The sequence below is a fragment of the Alligator mississippiensis genome, chromosome 11 (assembly GCF_030867095.1).
Source record: "Alligator mississippiensis isolate rAllMis1 chromosome 11, rAllMis1, whole genome shotgun sequence".
Taxonomy (NCBI): domain Eukaryota; kingdom Metazoa; phylum Chordata; order Crocodylia; family Alligatoridae; genus Alligator; species Alligator mississippiensis.
The window spans coordinates 45,508,557-45,525,934 of record NC_081834.1 but is presented as its reverse complement, the minus strand read 5'-3'; the positions used below and the strand labels follow the sequence as shown (position 1 = coordinate 45,525,934).

Below are 17,378 nucleotides of genomic sequence, written 5' to 3'. Positions count from 1 at the left end.
CAATTCTAGTTCTGACACATCCAGTAATTCTTACAATAGCAAGGAGATGGGCACAGCATAAGAAAGAACAACTCAGACTCTAAACTAGAGCTTGGTCTGCAAGCAGCCTATTATCTTGTGCTATTAGCTTCACTTGAAATCAGCCCACTTATTTCTTATACCATTTCTGCATAGGACCAAATACAATCTAAGGAAAATTACATGCTCTGCAGATATCACAGTTCACTGAGACACACAGGGACAAGAACTGCTGATGTGCAAAACCCAGTGCACACAGGGTGTGGACAAATGTAACAACTGAAACATTTGCAGTGGAATAGAGGGGTAGAGGGAACTGGGGCTGGACTGCATAGAAGCAGCAGGAATCCCAGAAGGCAGCACACTTCTGGCAGGGTGTAAGCCCAACTGGCTGCAGTGGGGTGTCAGTGGGGATCTGGCAGTATCCCAGAACCAGGCAGGCTGTCCAGCTGCTCTCCCTCACGCAGAAAAAACAAAACAAAACAAAATGCTCCAAAACTACTTCTTGTAAAGAGTTACTGTTCTGGACTCTTTTCCCCACTTTTGGGAAGGGGCTTGTATAGTTATCTACCTGGCCCTTTGAAAGGAATCTCAGATCTTCCTTTTCAGACATTTTAAGATCACAATCCTGTATATATACACTCACAACATAAAATGTTACCCTCTAGCAGAAAGAAATTGGAATTATAGCTTCAATTCTCATTTTCTGAGACAGCAGGAACTGGAAGTACTTTCTCAGTTGGGATGGAAATAATTTAAAAGCCCTCTCCAGAAACTACAGTAGTCAAGTCACAAAGAGGCCTAAAGAATTCTAGAGACAGCAAATCAGCCAAGTTTAACCTTCTTCAGTAAAACTATATTGATGGTTGGGTCAGAGACATCCCAACAACCTTGCATTTTACTGCACAAACTCTTACTTTTTATGAGCAGGTAGGGGGTTACAAGTGGCAAGTTTTAAAACATGCTGAAGTGCAGTAGCCTTGCCATTTTCATGGACTCATAAGAACAAAGCTAAAAAGGAAGAGTGGAGATTAAGCCCAGTGTGCATAAGCAGTAGTGTGCTTACCATCACAAATCACTGCACATTGCAAGCCGCTCTCATTACCAATGCCGTGGGACCCCATTTACAAAGAACCCCAGTTTTAAGAGGTTTTTTCCTCCTGTATGTAGGGACATTGCAGTGTGTGTGTTCAGAAGACTATGTACCTTAGCACTCAGGGACACATTATGAGAAAACTTGGGATGGACTTGTAGGTGGCTGGTTCTATCTGCTATAACTTTCTTGCCACTGATAAGGCCACTGCTAACATGGACTCTGAAACTACTCTTATAGGGTGTTTATACACATGGTCCGGTGGGGGAGGAAGGGTTGCATTAATTAGAGCAGCTCTGAGAGCCACTCTAATTAAAGTGCCTGGAGTGTCACATGTATCAGTGTCCCCTCACTGAAAAATGGTGGTGGGGACACTAACTAAAGCTCATCAAACACGCTTTAGTTAAAAGTGGCCCCGCTGCCATTTTTCAATGCAAGGATGCTGATGCACGTGATGCTGGAGTACGGTAATTACTATTCTCCAGCAAACTCAATCAAGTCTGCTCCAACGTACCATAATTACAGTGCATGGGAGCAACCTCAATACATGTGTATAGGCACCCATAAAGTTAACTTTTGAGTAGGAAAGGATACTTTGAATTCTAGAAAGGGCAAAAAGGGCAAGGTCAGTTACCAGTTGTAGAGACTTCCCAAGAAAAAGCTAGCTGTCTATATACCTGGACTTCACGTGTCTCTTGAAGTAAGCCGTCTTTGGCACCAAACCTTGAAAATGACTAGCTGAAAATGACAACAAGCCAAATGCTAGCAAATTGTAGTGCTAAGTGAGAATATACCCCCACCCTTTGTTTTATTTTGTTTTTTTAATGTAAAATGGATTGCTTGCTATATGAAAATAAGCAGCCTGGAGGTTGAAAGTACCTGTCATATGGATTTAGCATTGGAATTACTGAAACTACAAATACCATCCCAAGATTGAACTTGTGAAAGGAGTTCAGCTGCTTAAAGAAGAGCAGCCTGCCCTTCTTGGAAGTTAGAAAAAATAGGAATAAAACCTGCTAACCAAAGATTCTTGATGCATTTCCTGCACTGCTCTAAGACTGCAGCTCCTAGCGAAGCATATTTTTGAGAGAAAGCACCCTGCAAGGGAACATGGAGGTTGGATGGAAGTTAGGGAGGATTTCAAACTGGATCAAATAGCTCACAGGCATGATTTCAGGACCCACTACTCCAGAATGATGTTGTTCCAGACTTAAGAAAATAAATTAAAATGTTCCTGAAACAGGGGAGACAAGAGGGAGATCTAATAAACAATATGCTGATCCCAGCTGAGGAGTTAAACCTGTTGTCATGACAACGAGAGCTGCTCAGAGGATGCGACTGTAGATGTGATAATTTCCTGCTCTGAAATTTCTGGCAGCTCCTAGATGGTTCAAGCTATCTACACCAAGTGCAACATGGCTATCTCATTTCTATGCGGTGCATGAGCACATGCTCATAGGGATATCAGCAAAGCTCAAGCATCCTTTGAAACCTAAAGTCTCATTAATCTTTACATTAAAAACTGAAATACTTTAAGCTCAGATAATCAAGGCACTCATTCATCCACAGGATGCAGTGTCAACACACACTTAAAGATGTATGCGCTACAAGTTCTCTCTCTCCTCTGTGCTTTCTTCAGGGATTTCATCAGAATTTGGAAACACGATCCCAATTCAAGTTGTCATACCTTGCCAACATCTGGTCATCAGTAATTCTTAATTATAGATTGATGACAAATTTTGTATCAAAATCTAGTTTCTTGGAATCCTCATCTTGATATGTAGTTTTTTGCTTGCTTTATGTGTGCATTTCATTAGCCGCTGTGACAACCAACAATCCACGCATACAGTGTATGTGCAACTACCTAAGGACATGGAAAGGTATTTGCAGCTGTGCTATGCTCCCTTTCGATAACAAAAAAGAAGGCAAGCATTTGCCAGAGTAACTTAGCAGACTAACACCATCTCTTGATGGGCCTTGCGATGCAAGATGTCCATGTACACAGGATGGAGGAAGTCCAGTAGCTACTTCTGAACTATGTCCATTGAAATCTCCATTCTGTCAGTCATGCTGCACAAAGCCCGTTCTGGAAATAGGTGATGTTGCAGTTAGCATAGACTCATCAGGAGATGAAAAGATGGGTCCTGGAATGGGGCAGTCCTCCATCAAATACTCCTCAACAGTAACTTGATCATGTTTAGATAGCTACACTGCAGTCTGAGCTAATGGTGCCCTTCCTTACGTAGTAGAACAGGAATACTGGGATGCAGAAATTGGTCTTCTAACTTAATGAAAGCTCACAAAGCCCAAATAAGTTCGAGGCAGACAACAGGCATATGGTCTAGAAAGCCATAAAGGGGAATATTGTTGGAGCTCTAAAACCCGGGGTAAAAAGTAATTAGTCCTGGACCCACACACATCAAGGAGAGGTCTGAATATCTGGACCCTAAGGAATGAACTGGGGTCACCTCCTTAAGCCAGAGGAAGAAAAGGAGTTACTTTTAAAATTAAAGTGTAGCAGCTCCAGTTCATAGATTCATAGGAAAAGAGATGAAAAGCACTCTTCGCTTACAGAATTGTATTTTCCCAGGGACACTAATTAGCATCTTCCAAGTGCACAGTAAAACGGGTTCAGTCCCATTCCCAAAATTTCAATGACACAGGTGTTTTTAAATCAATATTCTGGTAGGTGTTATGCAGACATAGGTGGAACCAATGGACTTCTAGCCTCTTCCTCCCTCCTGCATCTCCCCCAGCTGGTAGAGCTGAGGATCTGTATCCTGCTGTGTCAGGTCGCTAGGCAGGCATAGAGTGGAGGGTTTAATCTTATGCTCTGAGGTATAATCAATAAAAAGGCAGGTTATAGCCTAGTGTCTTGCCTCTTTATTTGATATGGCGGGTAGTAATCCTTTACCTGCTAAGAGGGACTGGAGCACTACTAGGAAACATCATTGTGTCTTCATTTCATGTATAAAAATGGAAGGCAAGCTCCTGCATGCCGGCCAACATGACTTTGTGACTGGCAAGTCTTGCCTCACCAACTTCATCTCCCTCTATGACCAGGTAACACGTGCCCTGGACAAGGGGGACATCATATGGACATCATATACCCAGATTGCAAACAGGCCTTTGACCTAGTTCTCCATGATGTCCTCACGGTTAAGTTGGGGAACTGTGGCCTTGATCATCATACAGTCCGATAGCTAGGCAACTGGCTATGGGATTGAACCCAAAGAGTACTAGTTGACAGGAGCAAATCAACCTGGTGCAGGGTGACCAGTGGAGTCCCTCGGGGCTCGGTTCTTTGGCTGGTACTCTTTAACATCTTCATCAGTGATCTGGATTTGGGAGTCAGATGTGAACTGGCCAAGTTCGAGGATGATACCAAATTATGGGTGAGGGTGGTCACACAGCAGAACAGGTTAGGGATACAGGCCAACTTGGACATGCTCTCAAGGTGGGCCGACCAAAACCTGATGGCCTTCAATGCTGAGAAGTGTATGGTGCTGCACCTTGGTAGGAAGAACCCCCAGCATACCTACAAGCTTGGCAATGCTACACTTGCTAGCACCACGACCAAAAGGGACTTGGGGGGTCTTGATTGACCACAAAATTAATATGAGCTACTAATGTGATGCTCTGGCTGGCAAAGCTAACCAAACTCTGGCATGCATCCACCAATGCATCTCAAGCAAAACCAGGTAAGTCATTCTCCCACTTTACTTGGCCCTGGTGAGGCTAGAGTACTGCATCCAGTATTGGGCACCCCACTTCAGGAAGGATGTGGAGAAGCTTGAGAGAGTCCAGAGGAGAGCCACTCATATGATCCAAGGCTTGGAGGGCAGGCCATATGAGGAGAGGCTAAGGGACTTGGGACTATTCAGTCTGGAGAAGAGAAGGCTCAGGGGGAACTTGGTGCCAGAGGACTGAAAAAGGGCCAATGTGGTCCCCATTTTCAAAAAAGGGAAGAAGGAGGACCCAGGAAACTATAGGCCCATTAGTTTTACCTCGATCCTGGGAAAGCTCTTTGAGAAAATTATCTAGGAGCACATCTCTCCCCTACCCTGGGGGTCTTCAAGAGGAGGTTAGATAGGCATCTAGCTGGGGTCATCTAGACCCAGCACTCTTTCCTGCCTATGCAGGGGGTCGGATTCGATGATCTATTGAGATCCCTTCCGACCCTAGCATCTATGAATCTGCGAGGGACCAACAGGGGAGATTATGCTTAGGGGGCAATCAACATGGGGTCGTTAGAGGCAGGTCCTGTCAGACCAACCTGGTCACCTTCTACGACCAGGTCACAAAATCCTTGGACACAGGTGTCACAGTGGACATAGTCTTTCTGGACTTCAGGAAGGCCTTCAACACTGTCTCTTACCCCATTCTCATAAAAAAATTAGGCGACTGTGGCGTCAATGCCTATACAGTCAGGTGGGTTGCAAATTGGCTGGAGGGCTGCACCCAGAGTGGTAATGGATGCATCTTTTTTGACCTGGAGAGATGTGGGCAGTGGGGTTCCCCAGGGCTCAATGCTGAGGCCTGCACTGTTCAACATCTTCATCAGCAACTTGGACGAGGGGGTGAAAAGCACCTTGCTCCAATTTGCAGGTGACACTAAGATGTGGGGAGAAGTGGGCATGCTGGAGGAGAGGGACAGGCTACAACTAGATCTGGACAGGTTACAGGGGTGGGCGGATGAGAACAGGATGGGTTTCAATACAGACAGTGCAAGGTATTGCACCTGGGGAGGAAGAACCAGCAGCATACCTACAGGCTGGGGAACTCCCTTCTCATCAGCACAGAGGCAGAAAAAGATCTTGGTCATTACTGATTCCAAGATGAACATGGGCCACCGATGTGGGGCCGCAGTCAGGAAGGCTAACCGCACCTTGTCATACATCCACAGATGCGTCATGAGCAGGTCCAAGGAGGTGATCCTCCCCCTCTAAGTGACACTGGTCAGGCCACAGTTGGAGTACTGCATCCAGTTCTGGGCACTGCACTTCAGGAGGGATGTGGCCAGCATCGAGAGGGTCCAGAGGAGGGCCACTTGCATGATCAGGGGGCAGCAGGGCAGGCTCTACGAAGGAAGGCTACGGGACCTGAACCTGTTCAGCCTCCACAAGAGAAGGTTGAGAGGGGATCTGGTGGCCATCTACAAACTGGCCAAGAGGGACCAACGGGCAATCGGAGAGTCCCTGTTCCCCCAAGCACTACCGGGAGTAACAAGGAATAATGGCCATAAGTTGATGGAGAGTAGATTCAGGCTAGACATCAGGAGGCACTACTTCGTAGTCACGGCAGCTAGGATCTGGAACCAACTTCCAAGAGAAGTGGTGCTCGTTCCTACCCTGGGGGTCTTCAAAAAGAGGCTAGACAGACACCTAGCTGGGTTTGTTTGACCCCAGCATTCTTTCCTGCCCATGGCAGGGGGTCGGACTTGATGATCTGCTCAGGTCCCTTCTGACCCTACCAGTTATGAAACTATGGTGGCAGCCTACAATTATATGAAAGAGGTACATCAGGATCTGGGAGAACAGCTGTTCACCAGAGCTCCCCAAGGGATAACAAGGTCTAACGGCCATAAACTCCAGGAAGACTGATTTAAACTAGACATAAGAAAAAAGTTTTTTACGGTGCGTGTGTCCAGGGTCTGGAACAAACTCCCCCCCAGAGTTGGTGCAAGCACCTACTCTGGACTCTTTCAAAAAAACAGGTGGATACATTTCTTGCTGGGGTCACTTGATCCCAGCTGACTTCCCACGTATGGCAGGGGGGCTGGACCCGACGAGCTCATGAGGTCCCTTCCAGCCCCTAATGTCTATGAAATCTATGAAAAAGGGTACTCAGTAAAGGAACTGCAACTTTCCCAGAATTCTGTCTCTAAGCTTGCAAAAAAATCCTGTTCACAGAAGGGCTATAGTTTTGTCTGTCAAAAGACTGAACAGTACCTGGTTCTTGATAACGTTCATCACTTAGTACAAAACCCTCTATGTAAAGCATTCCCTCGCATGCAGCTGAAACTGTAAAGGAAGGTCATCTTCTAAACCCCAAGTGATTCCAGTTATGAACAGCAATGCCCACAAATGTGGCACTGAATATGCTGAGATCAGCCAAGGAAATCCTGACTTAAGCTTACTACTAGTAGCTACAAGGTAACAAAGTACATATTCTTCCTCCATTCATACTCTCAGAAACAATATCTGGGAACTGGGGTGCTGGAAGCACATTCATACTGTGCTGTGACTGGTACCATGGGTGTGGCTCAGTGTTGGAATAAGGGTAGTTGGAGAAAGTTTTTTCACTAGCAATACTATTTTGATGTTTCTGATACCAAAAACCTCTACCTCATCACCAAATCACCCAGATAGGTTACTGAACAGCACTGGCACCAGGAATCTTTGTGTGGATATACTGATATCAACAATTTCTGAGTTAGTGAGGAAGCTGGTTTTGAGGTGACCAGTACCTGAATAAGTGCCAGACTGATTCTTTGGGATTTTAAATTACCCTTTCTTGAAGCAATTCTAGGGATTCACTGATTCTTGAGGAAAAAGCTGGTAAAGGAAATAGATCTCTTCCCTTTAGAGGCTTGGTGCTACTTCTTCCTCCCTACCCCTGATATTTTATCAGATAGGAATACATTAAATCTGTGAGCAGAGGAACCAGTTTTGAGGATGGGTTCTTCAGTCCCAGGCACCCAAAGCTTAAATAGAGATCCAGTATTTTCTAAAAAAGGCACATCTTCAGACGAGACTCCCTAGCTCTTTGGATCCTCTTTGAGAAATATTTACAAAGAGCATATCTGCTGTATGCCCCTAACTAAGACACAATTAGCATCTGGTATCCACAATCTCAAGATGTGTTGTTACCTTACACAAAGAGCAGTATTAATAAAAGTCCAAAATTTTATGTTCAGATATAACAACTGGCTCTGGTACTAGAGGAGTTACAAAGGATTTCTTCTTCACAGGGGAGAGAGAGGGAGAAAACCACTTGAACAATATCTAAAGCTAACCTGAATAATCAGCTGCTTTGGATAGATTTCACACTGCAAATTTTGACTCATGGCCACAGACAATGAGGAGGAACTAAGGAACAACTAGCTGGTCCTACTTTTTATGGTTTTGGGTGGAAGATAGAAGGAGACTGAGTGCAGGTAGAGCCCCAAGAGACACTGCTGAATAAGAAAATCCAGAATTCACTAAAAAAAAGAAAAAAGAAAATGAGAAAAGCCTACCTATTTTTGTTCTCTGCTACATTGTTTATTTCATGTTCTGGAAAGCACATGTTTAAAAAGAATAATTTATGCCAACACAGTAACCTGGCCTAGATTTTCATGCAGAAGTCCTAGGTTTGACTTGCTGCAGTGCCTTCCTCGTGGGTAACGGATAGCATCCACAACACACAAAGTAATCTTCTGAGCAAATTTAAGGGCTTATCTACATGGAGGGTAGTTAAGGTAAACTAACTAAAGCTGTGAAGTTATCCACAGAATTAAAAAACACTAAACTCTTGTGTGGATGTGCTCATTGAGAAAAAAGGGTCTTAATTCACTGTCGCTTAATCTCTCTTGGATCCTCCTTTAACTTCAGTGCATGTGCACAACCATCACGCTTTTCCTTAATTTATCCTATCACCCCAGGCAGAAAGCCTTTTGGTCAAAAAGAGATGCAACAGACTCATTTACTAATGCTTAGTCCTAAGTGCTAAGGAGCCAGGATGCAAACTGTTTACACAAAATGGGACTCCTTTACGCAAGAGCATGCACAGTGCCCCCCGCAACAACAAATCATTCAATGACTGGTGCAGTTGCTAAGAATATCAACGTTTTTTCAGCTGGGTCTCCGGAGACGGCTTCTTTGAGATGAACAAGAGCTACAATGTGAAGAGGGGCAAATACAGACCACCACCTGAAAGTGCTCTTACTACACACACAGCATTTATCATGCATCCAAGAAGCCATTAAAACAGTTATGCATCCCTACATAACCATTTGCAATATCTGCTTTCCAAGAATGTAAACACTGCAAAAGCTATGACAGGGTGAAGGAGCAGAGTCAATTGCCTCGAGACATTCTCCTCTACCAACTTTCCCTATATTTATTTATTTTTAAAGGTCTCAAAGAGTCAGTACTGACCAAAGCTGAGTGTACATTTCAAGCTCTCACACTAGAGCACTGAAAACCACATTAACATTCCTCCAGTTTAAAATAAACACCACGTACCTCTGCTAGTTTGTATGGTAAAATGAGCTTCTCTCCCACTGTCACCGTCTTTCTGGTAACCAGCGCTTCAAACAGCATCTCTTCTTTCACCTAACGTAAATAAAAATAGCAATGTTAATCAGAACAATGCTAAAAGCAGATAAAAAGGGCCACAAGGATTTGTCAGTCATTGAAAAGCTGCAAGAATGAACCAGATGTTAGGCAGCCAATATAAATTAGCATGTCAACCTGACACTAGAAAAAAAAGGCAGAGCCGCATGCTTAAGAGAGCTTGATTTTTCTATATTCAATTTCCAGGGTTTTGCAACTGGTCTCCTTTGTTAGCATTTGTAGCTTTGATGTTTTGGGGGGTTTTTTAGTTTTTCATTTTTTGCTTTGCTCGGTAAAAGAAAAAAAGCTCCGTGACTTTCTAGTGTGATCAGGATGGGTTACATAATAATAACAACTGAACATATTGGCAAAATGATGCTATCACTTTAGAGAGAAGCATGTTAAGTAAAACACACCAACTTGATAAGACTTTCACAGAAACAACAAAGAATCAGAGAAAATGAGGGTTGGATGGGACCTCAGGAGGTCACATCTAGTCCAACTCCCTGCTCAAAGCAGGACCAGCGCCAACTAGATCATCCCAGCCAAATCTTTGTCTAGCCAGGTCTTAAAACTGCCAAGGATGGAGAATCTACCACTTCTCTGGGTTTACTACCCTCCTAGTGATAAAAATTTTCTAATATGTAACCTAAACTTCCCTTGATGCAACTTGAGACCATCACTCCTTGTTCTGTCACCTGCCACCATTGAGAACAGTCTACCTCAGGGGTTCCCAAACTGTGGGTCATGACCCCAAATGGGGTCACAACATCAGCAGTTGGGGTCAGGAGACTCCTACACCCACTGCAGGGCACAGAGATGCAACGGGGCTGGACCAGCTCCAGACAGGAGTTACCGGCAGAGTGCAGTGGGCAGGACCCAGTGCAGGAGAGAGTGCTGCCCCATCATGGCAGTGGCATGGAGTTGTGCCCCCACTGCTGCCAGGTGGGCAGGGGGTGCCTCAGCTAAGTGGTGTGGTGCTCCCTCCCACACCTGATCCTGCCTGCTGGGCCGTGGAGCCCCAAGGGTGAGGGCAGCAGGGCATGGAGCCCCGAGCCTGCAGCAGGCAGCCTGCATCCTCCCCCTACCCATAGGCTCTGCTCTGGCCCAAAAGGGAGGGGATGGGGGGTGATATGGGAACCAGCCTCCACACTCTGCTCTGGCCGCAGCAGCTACCACTTCCTACAGGCAGCAGCCAGGTCTTGGGTGATGCTGGGAGGGAGGAAGGGCAGGGGTCTGCAGGCCCTGACTCCGGGGCACTTGGGGCAAGTGGGAGGCTGCAGGTTGGGAGTGAGCGGCACCGGCAGAGCCAGGGGGCTGCGGGTTGGGATTGACAGGCATTGGCAGGCAGGACCAGGGGGCTGTGGGTAAAGAGTGAGGGGCACCTGGGTGGTAGGGGGGCTGCAGGTTGGGAGCTAGGGGCCATGTTTGGGAAAAGTTTGGGAAGCACGGGTCTAGCTCCGTCTTCTTTCAAACCCCCTTTCAGGTAGTTGAAGGCTGCTATGAAATCCCCTCAGTCTTCTCTTCTCCAGAAAATACTGGAGGCTGAATACAGAGTGAAAACAAAAATGGACTTCTCTTCTATTCTACAGTTTTAAAAAGAAACCTGTCTGAACAGAGGCTTCTTTAGCAGAAAGAAAGAAGGCACAAAACAAAATATCTTTTTTAATTGTCAAAGGGCACCAGGTGCTTGTTCTTAAAAGGAACGTATTTCTAGCCAGATGACAATCATTTTCCTAACCAGAATCATCAGAAGCTGGTTTGAGTAAAAACAAGATGCATAATACATGGGCACAACAGCAAATGGGTGAATGCTGCCAGAATATCTACCACCCTACGGAGGGATGACATACCTCACAATGCCAGAAGCCATATCCCCAGCAGTTTAACATTGGCATCACTGTACTTACAGCATCATAGGAACTGTTAGAGAAAATATTCATCTTCCGTTTCTGTGGCATTGTTCTGACCCTATTACCATAATATTCCTTTCTCTGGTAAAATTAAAAGAAAATCTAATTATATTCCTAAAAAATATTTAGTAATATTTCCTGGTCATAATCATATTCCAATGTCAAGTTAGAAACAGGGCTAATCCTTGAGACGCTTTGACCGCGGATTCATATTTACAGCTCAATATTTATATGGACTAAAAGGAGCAAATGAATGACTGATCAGCAGGGCTCCCGCTGTTATACTATCTGATCAACTAATCAGGTATACAATGTATGCAGGAACTTTGCAAAGCATGTGGTATGAAAACCGAAGTCCTCAAATCCCAGATCTAGGAAGTTCTCAGTACAATCTGGATGAACTTCAGGTGACCCTCACATCATGTTTTGGGAGTGTCCCAAAGTTCTGGCCCATTTATGATTTTTGATGGACATTATCAAAAATCATAAATGGGCCAAAAGAACAACATGCATTAAAACAATGGATCAACTGAGTCACCAAAGTTTAGGGCACCTATACATGTGCAGCGAGGCTGGTCTGATGCACTATAATTACAGCACATCAGAGCAGACTCGATTAACTGAGTCTGCTGGAGCGTGGTAATTACTGCACTCCAACAGACTCCAGCATCTTGCATATCAGCAGCCCTGTGCTGAAAAATGGCAGCAGGGGCATTTAAAGCACCCCTACTGCCATTTTTCAGAAGGGAGACACTGATACCTAAGATGATCCAGGAGCTTTCATTACAGCGGCTCTCAGAGCCACTCTAAAGTGCCCCTCTTCTTTGCCCCCACTCCCGGAGCACATATTAAATGCCTTTAGAGGCCTGCCTAAGTCTCATATTGAATCAATGGAAAAGGAACCTAGAAGTCAGAACAGATGAGTCAGAGTTAGGAATACAGATGCAATGCCTCTCAAGAGCTTTCATCAGTCTTGCATGGTACAGTAATATTGGAATTGAGGTTTTTTGATGGACTGAAGGTGGTAATTAAATTGTGTGATCATAGCAAAGCATCTATCCTCCCAGCCTCAGTTTCTTGATGGGTTAAGAGAGGAGTAACATTTTCTTCACAAGAGACAGGTGAGGGTTAATGAGCCATTTCTTTGCATCTGTAAGAATAACTAAAATCTCTGCAGAAATCTCTCAAAGCAAATTCTAATGAAAGGACCACATGCCTAAAAAGTCATCTGGCCTGCTCATGTAACCTCTAAGCAGAAGTTCATTTTTATCAAGTAAATGATAACTCATGAGTGGTACAGTGTCTGATCAGTTTCCATGATCTTTCTGTGAATAGAAATGTAAAAAAAAAAAAGTAAAAGCCTCATCTCCCACCATGTTTTTCTTAATTTAAAATTCAAATTCAGTGGCAAATTTGAAACATGTATTATAATTTGAGTTTGAAGGCCTAAAGGTAAAGAGCACCATCAAAGTTACTATTATTAAGACAAATGCTTGGTGAAAAACAACTTGCAACACCCTTCTTAATAAAAGCCACTAGAAAAATATGTTTAAAAATCATGTCCTCCAGGGTAAATGTATTACAAAACTAATAAAGCATGCCTTAGAAAGGTAACATGACCTTTCCTGAAAAGTTAGATTCATTCTCTTCATTTTCAGTTAAAGCTTTCAGCCCAAACCAATTTAGATTCACCAACTGTGCAGAGAAAGTCATGATAATCTTTCCCCCAACCCCCTAAGAGATAAATCTGCCCACTGAAGATGGACAAATTTCATTAATTTATTTTTTTTCCTCAGAAAATACTGTTTAAGCGCTAAAGATTTTTTACACTGGAGTTAAAAAAAAAAAAAGCAGAGAGATTAAAGTGATGATACCAGCCACTGCTATAGCAATATGCCGGTGACATTTAGTTGTCTCTGAAAACAGACTAGCTATATAAAAGCAAATTTAAACAGTTTGGCTTCGTATTTTAAGACCTTTGCTTTACAGTCATACCTGGTTCATTTTAATATTCCCTGTAAGTATCATTTTGACTCAGATTAAGCAAAAAAAAGTGAACAAACTCTTAGGATCCCTGGACTTTCCCAAACCTTTACCAGCTCAACAGAAACTATGCACTAAGCACCGCATCTTCTGTTGTTTCATACATAATATGCACCACTTTGAACAGTAAAAACTATACTTTAATTCTCAATCTGAAAAATGCAAATTAAGAAGAAACATGGAATTTTGAGCTGTATATTGACTGAGAGCTAGTTTCTTTTAAAACTGGGTATCCCTAATCTCTTAGTGGTAGCCACTAAAATATTTCCACTGTGGACATCAATAATCCTAGCCAATATATTAAGAATTTGGTCATCCCATTCTTTGTGAATCCAAGAAATTCCATTCATGGAAGCCAATGCAATGAAGGTCCAGGTTCATATGCATAGTTTTGCTCTGTTTGCTGACACTGGACTTCCACACAAGTTTCATGTCTCATGCTTGAAATGCCCACCACTAGCAAGAGCAACATTGGCTGACACTAATGTTGTGTGTTATCCCCTTGCAATCAAATCAGCACTTTCTCACTTTTTCCATCTTCTGAAAAGAAAGAGATAGCTGGGAGGTAGATAACCAGCATGCAGTGCCTGAGTCACAAAAAGTCAAACATCAGCACCCTAGAATTAAACTCATTTATCCTCAGCAATTGCTACTGGTTTATTTAATGGCTCTGTTTTTGTAACAAACAAACAAAACAGTATTCTGGTGACAGCAGATCTTCAATAATGGTTTCCATTGCCCAAAACTAAGCAAAAAAAAGTAATTAGAGTTTAGTTTAGAGAGTACGGCTGACCATTTTCTATATAGGCTGGAGAGAATGGGAGCTTCTGAATCAACACTTAACATCTTTGTCATTTCCAAGTTCTGTGTAGTTCCTCTTCATTTCCAAGTTCCTGCCTCAGCAAATGCAAAGCAAATATCCAGGGTCATTTGCTGACTCAAATCCACAGCCAAAGGCAAAATTCATACATATTTTCAACCATGCCCAACTGCAGAGCAGTCAACTGACCTCCAGGAATTGTGAGCAAACAGGCCAGGAACAAAAGTGAGCTTTAGCCGGTCTATTATCCCACATTAAAGAGCAAACATGTTGCAGTGGGAACAATGCTAGTCTCAGTTAACAAACAAGCAGCCAGTACTCTGACTTGCTGATTATCAAGGCAATGCACAATACAATACTAACAGCCATCCAGTAAACACATCCAGATCTGATATCCCAGCTATCCAGTTGAATCAGGCATACATTTATGCTAGGTTAATTTCAAATCTGACTATGCTCCAAGGCAGCCCCACAGCTGAAGAATGTCCCTTTAAAGTTAAAAATATACTTGTCAAAGGAGTGGAAATATAACCCTAGAGAGCAATTCTCAAGTGATACTCATCCCATTGCCCCACAATTACTGCAGGGCTGAGTTTGGTCTGATAGATCTCAGAAATAATAAATCAAGCACTTGACTGTGACAGGATGAACACAGACAACATGTCTGGGTTTTTTTGTTCTCTGGCAATAGTCATAAGATATTTGCCTTCTGATAGCAACAGAAAATGTTAGAGGTCTCTGCTAAAGATGAACTCAGAAAATGAAGCTGCTGCTAAGGGCACTTAACACATGTCTGTATTTATTTAAGATTTCCAGAGCACATATCCTATGCTCCATCTGGCATTCAATAATTTAAATGCACAAGTACAGATTAAATAACAACCCGATCAACTGTCCATCTATGTAACCATCACCCTCTACTCTCAGACCTCCCAGTTCTCAGAAGCACAAAAGAGATAGGCTCCACAGAGGCGATCCCAAAACACAGCAAGAGTGTATATATCACAGTTGAAGACCCTCCACAGAGAATGTCTAGCCAGGATCCCTTTTCTGTTTAAACCTGAGGCAGAGACAAGCCCCCATCTTGAGCACTAATCTGTAAGATCCTGTTAAATCTGTGACTGAAGAGAGAAGCAGGGTGGCATTTTAGCCCTAGCAGAACTACAGGAGAAAAGCCCCCAACAGTTAATAAGGAATGATTATTGGTGAATAGAGCAATTCCACCCTAAGCCCCATATAGTCAAACCCCAAGACACACGTACAGAACTCAAACGCACAGGGAGTCTAAAGTGGCTTTAGCACTGCTCTGATCCTGATCCCTCTCCAAGCTTTCTACTGGAACACAGTCTTGCCCTGAACCTCTCCAGGACTGTGCTTTAACCCTACCTCACTCATCTCCATAACAAGAATCAGAATTGGGACTTAAAATAGCCAAAATATAGCCACTCTCACCTGTCAGCTCTAGAACAACTTTCCAGCTACTCTGGGCTTTCTATCAAAGCAGATAAAGACAGTGCCTATATTACGAAAGCACCAAAAGATTCATATTAGACATGGAATTAGTTGCACTGTATTGGTTGCTGTATAAAGAAGGGGGACACTGTCTGTTGTGAAGAGTTTAGGATCTCAACAGAACTTAAGTAAGGAAAGCGAATACAAGCAAACTGATGTACTGAAGTAGAGATCTAACTTTGGTGGTCACATGAGTTATTTGTCTTGTTTTATTTTTCAACTGAGATGAGAAGTAAGTAACAAGAAAATGTAATAAGGTACAAGAGAATCATCAGAGCTTGTGAACTACCCAGCCATTATCAGCAGGCAGATTTTTCTGGGGATTGTGACAGAAATCAGTCTTAAGGAAAGGCTGAAGAGAGATACAATAGTGAATGATTTTTCAGGGATTTTTCCATGTGTAAGTGGGTAGCATGAGACAAAGAAAGCATGGGGGGTTTCAAAGTAGTAAGCTGATGGCTGGTAAAGCTGAGAGAGAATTTAGGGTTGATTATACAATATGTTACTAGCTCTGGTATGTACAGTGGGGATTAAGTTATGAAGGGCCTTAAAAGTGAAGACAAGAAAACTGTATTTGATGAGGAGATGAAGACAGTCAGGGAAGAAATGAGGTCAAAGGAAGTGGCCAAGATTATTTTGGGCATCAACACTGTGAATTAATTTAAGGAAAGTTGCATGATATCAATCACAGCCAGAAGAAAGGAGGTTTCAGTACTCAAGCTATAAAATGATATGGGCTTAAATTAATCTTGTAGCTGCATGGACAGAAAAAAAAGCCAAAATTAGAGATGTTGTACAAAAAAAAGTGGCAAGATTTAAAAATGACTCAAGTACACAGTTCAAGTAATACGGCCTAGTCAACAATGAAACTACCTCCCATGCAGATCTATGAAAACAGAGGTAATAACATGCTTTCTATGGGGAAAATCTCAATTTAATATTGTGTGTGAACCCTATCCAGCTATACAGTACAACAGTTTGTTACTGGATGATCTGAAGTAGCCCAACATTAACTCCTTTTATAACATCAGTGTAACTTAGTGATAAAAATGAGGCTCAACAAGGCAAAGTTCACAACTAAAAGAAATGGTGTATTTATAGAAAGAAAGCTACCTCTCTAACACAGATGATAAATGAATAGACAGGACCAGTCCTAAGTCTACTAAATTATATTACCTCAATATAGAGCTTCAATACTAATCCTTTACATACATCTTTTTAGCACCTTACCTATTCTATCGGCATTACCTTGGTCTTACTCTAACTGAGCTTCAGCCAGCTAGGCCTCCTCTGTGGGACTGTTTCTTATTTAACTATCAAGTACCTTGCTCTGAAGGTTACATAAAGACAAAAAACAATAAAGCAACAACAAGAGACATTTAAATTGAAGCAGGAATTGGGGTGTACAGTTTAAAAATGATCAATAATTTATTTCCAAATGAGAACACCAGTCATCTCCACAAATAATGGAAGCATTCTTCATAAAATATGGAAAGGGCTGAACTGAAATGAGGGGGAAAAAATTGCTATACCTAGTGATGTAACTAATCCCAATGGGAAACTCAGTTAATACTTCCATTCTGAACAACAGCTGCAGAGAAAGACTTTTCATGGTCAACCACGTCACTGCACATTTAATTCAAGACTTTGTTCACATATGC

General features: G+C 42.9%; 1 protein-coding gene across 7 annotated transcripts in view; it reads right to left on the bottom strand.

The window, feature by feature from the left end:
- The window catches only part of MYO9A (myosin IXA), a 392,893-nt gene that overhangs the window by 164,709 nt on the left and 210,806 nt on the right, over positions 1–17,378 (bottom strand). For all 7 annotated transcript variants that reach the window (XM_019499347.2, XM_059714929.1, XM_059714932.1 and 4 more), the window contains one exon: positions 9,340–9,429. In XM_019499347.2, the coding sequence (XP_019354892.1) occupies positions 9,340–9,429 (90 nt within the window). The remainder of the gene's footprint in view (positions 1–9,339; positions 9,430–17,378) is intronic.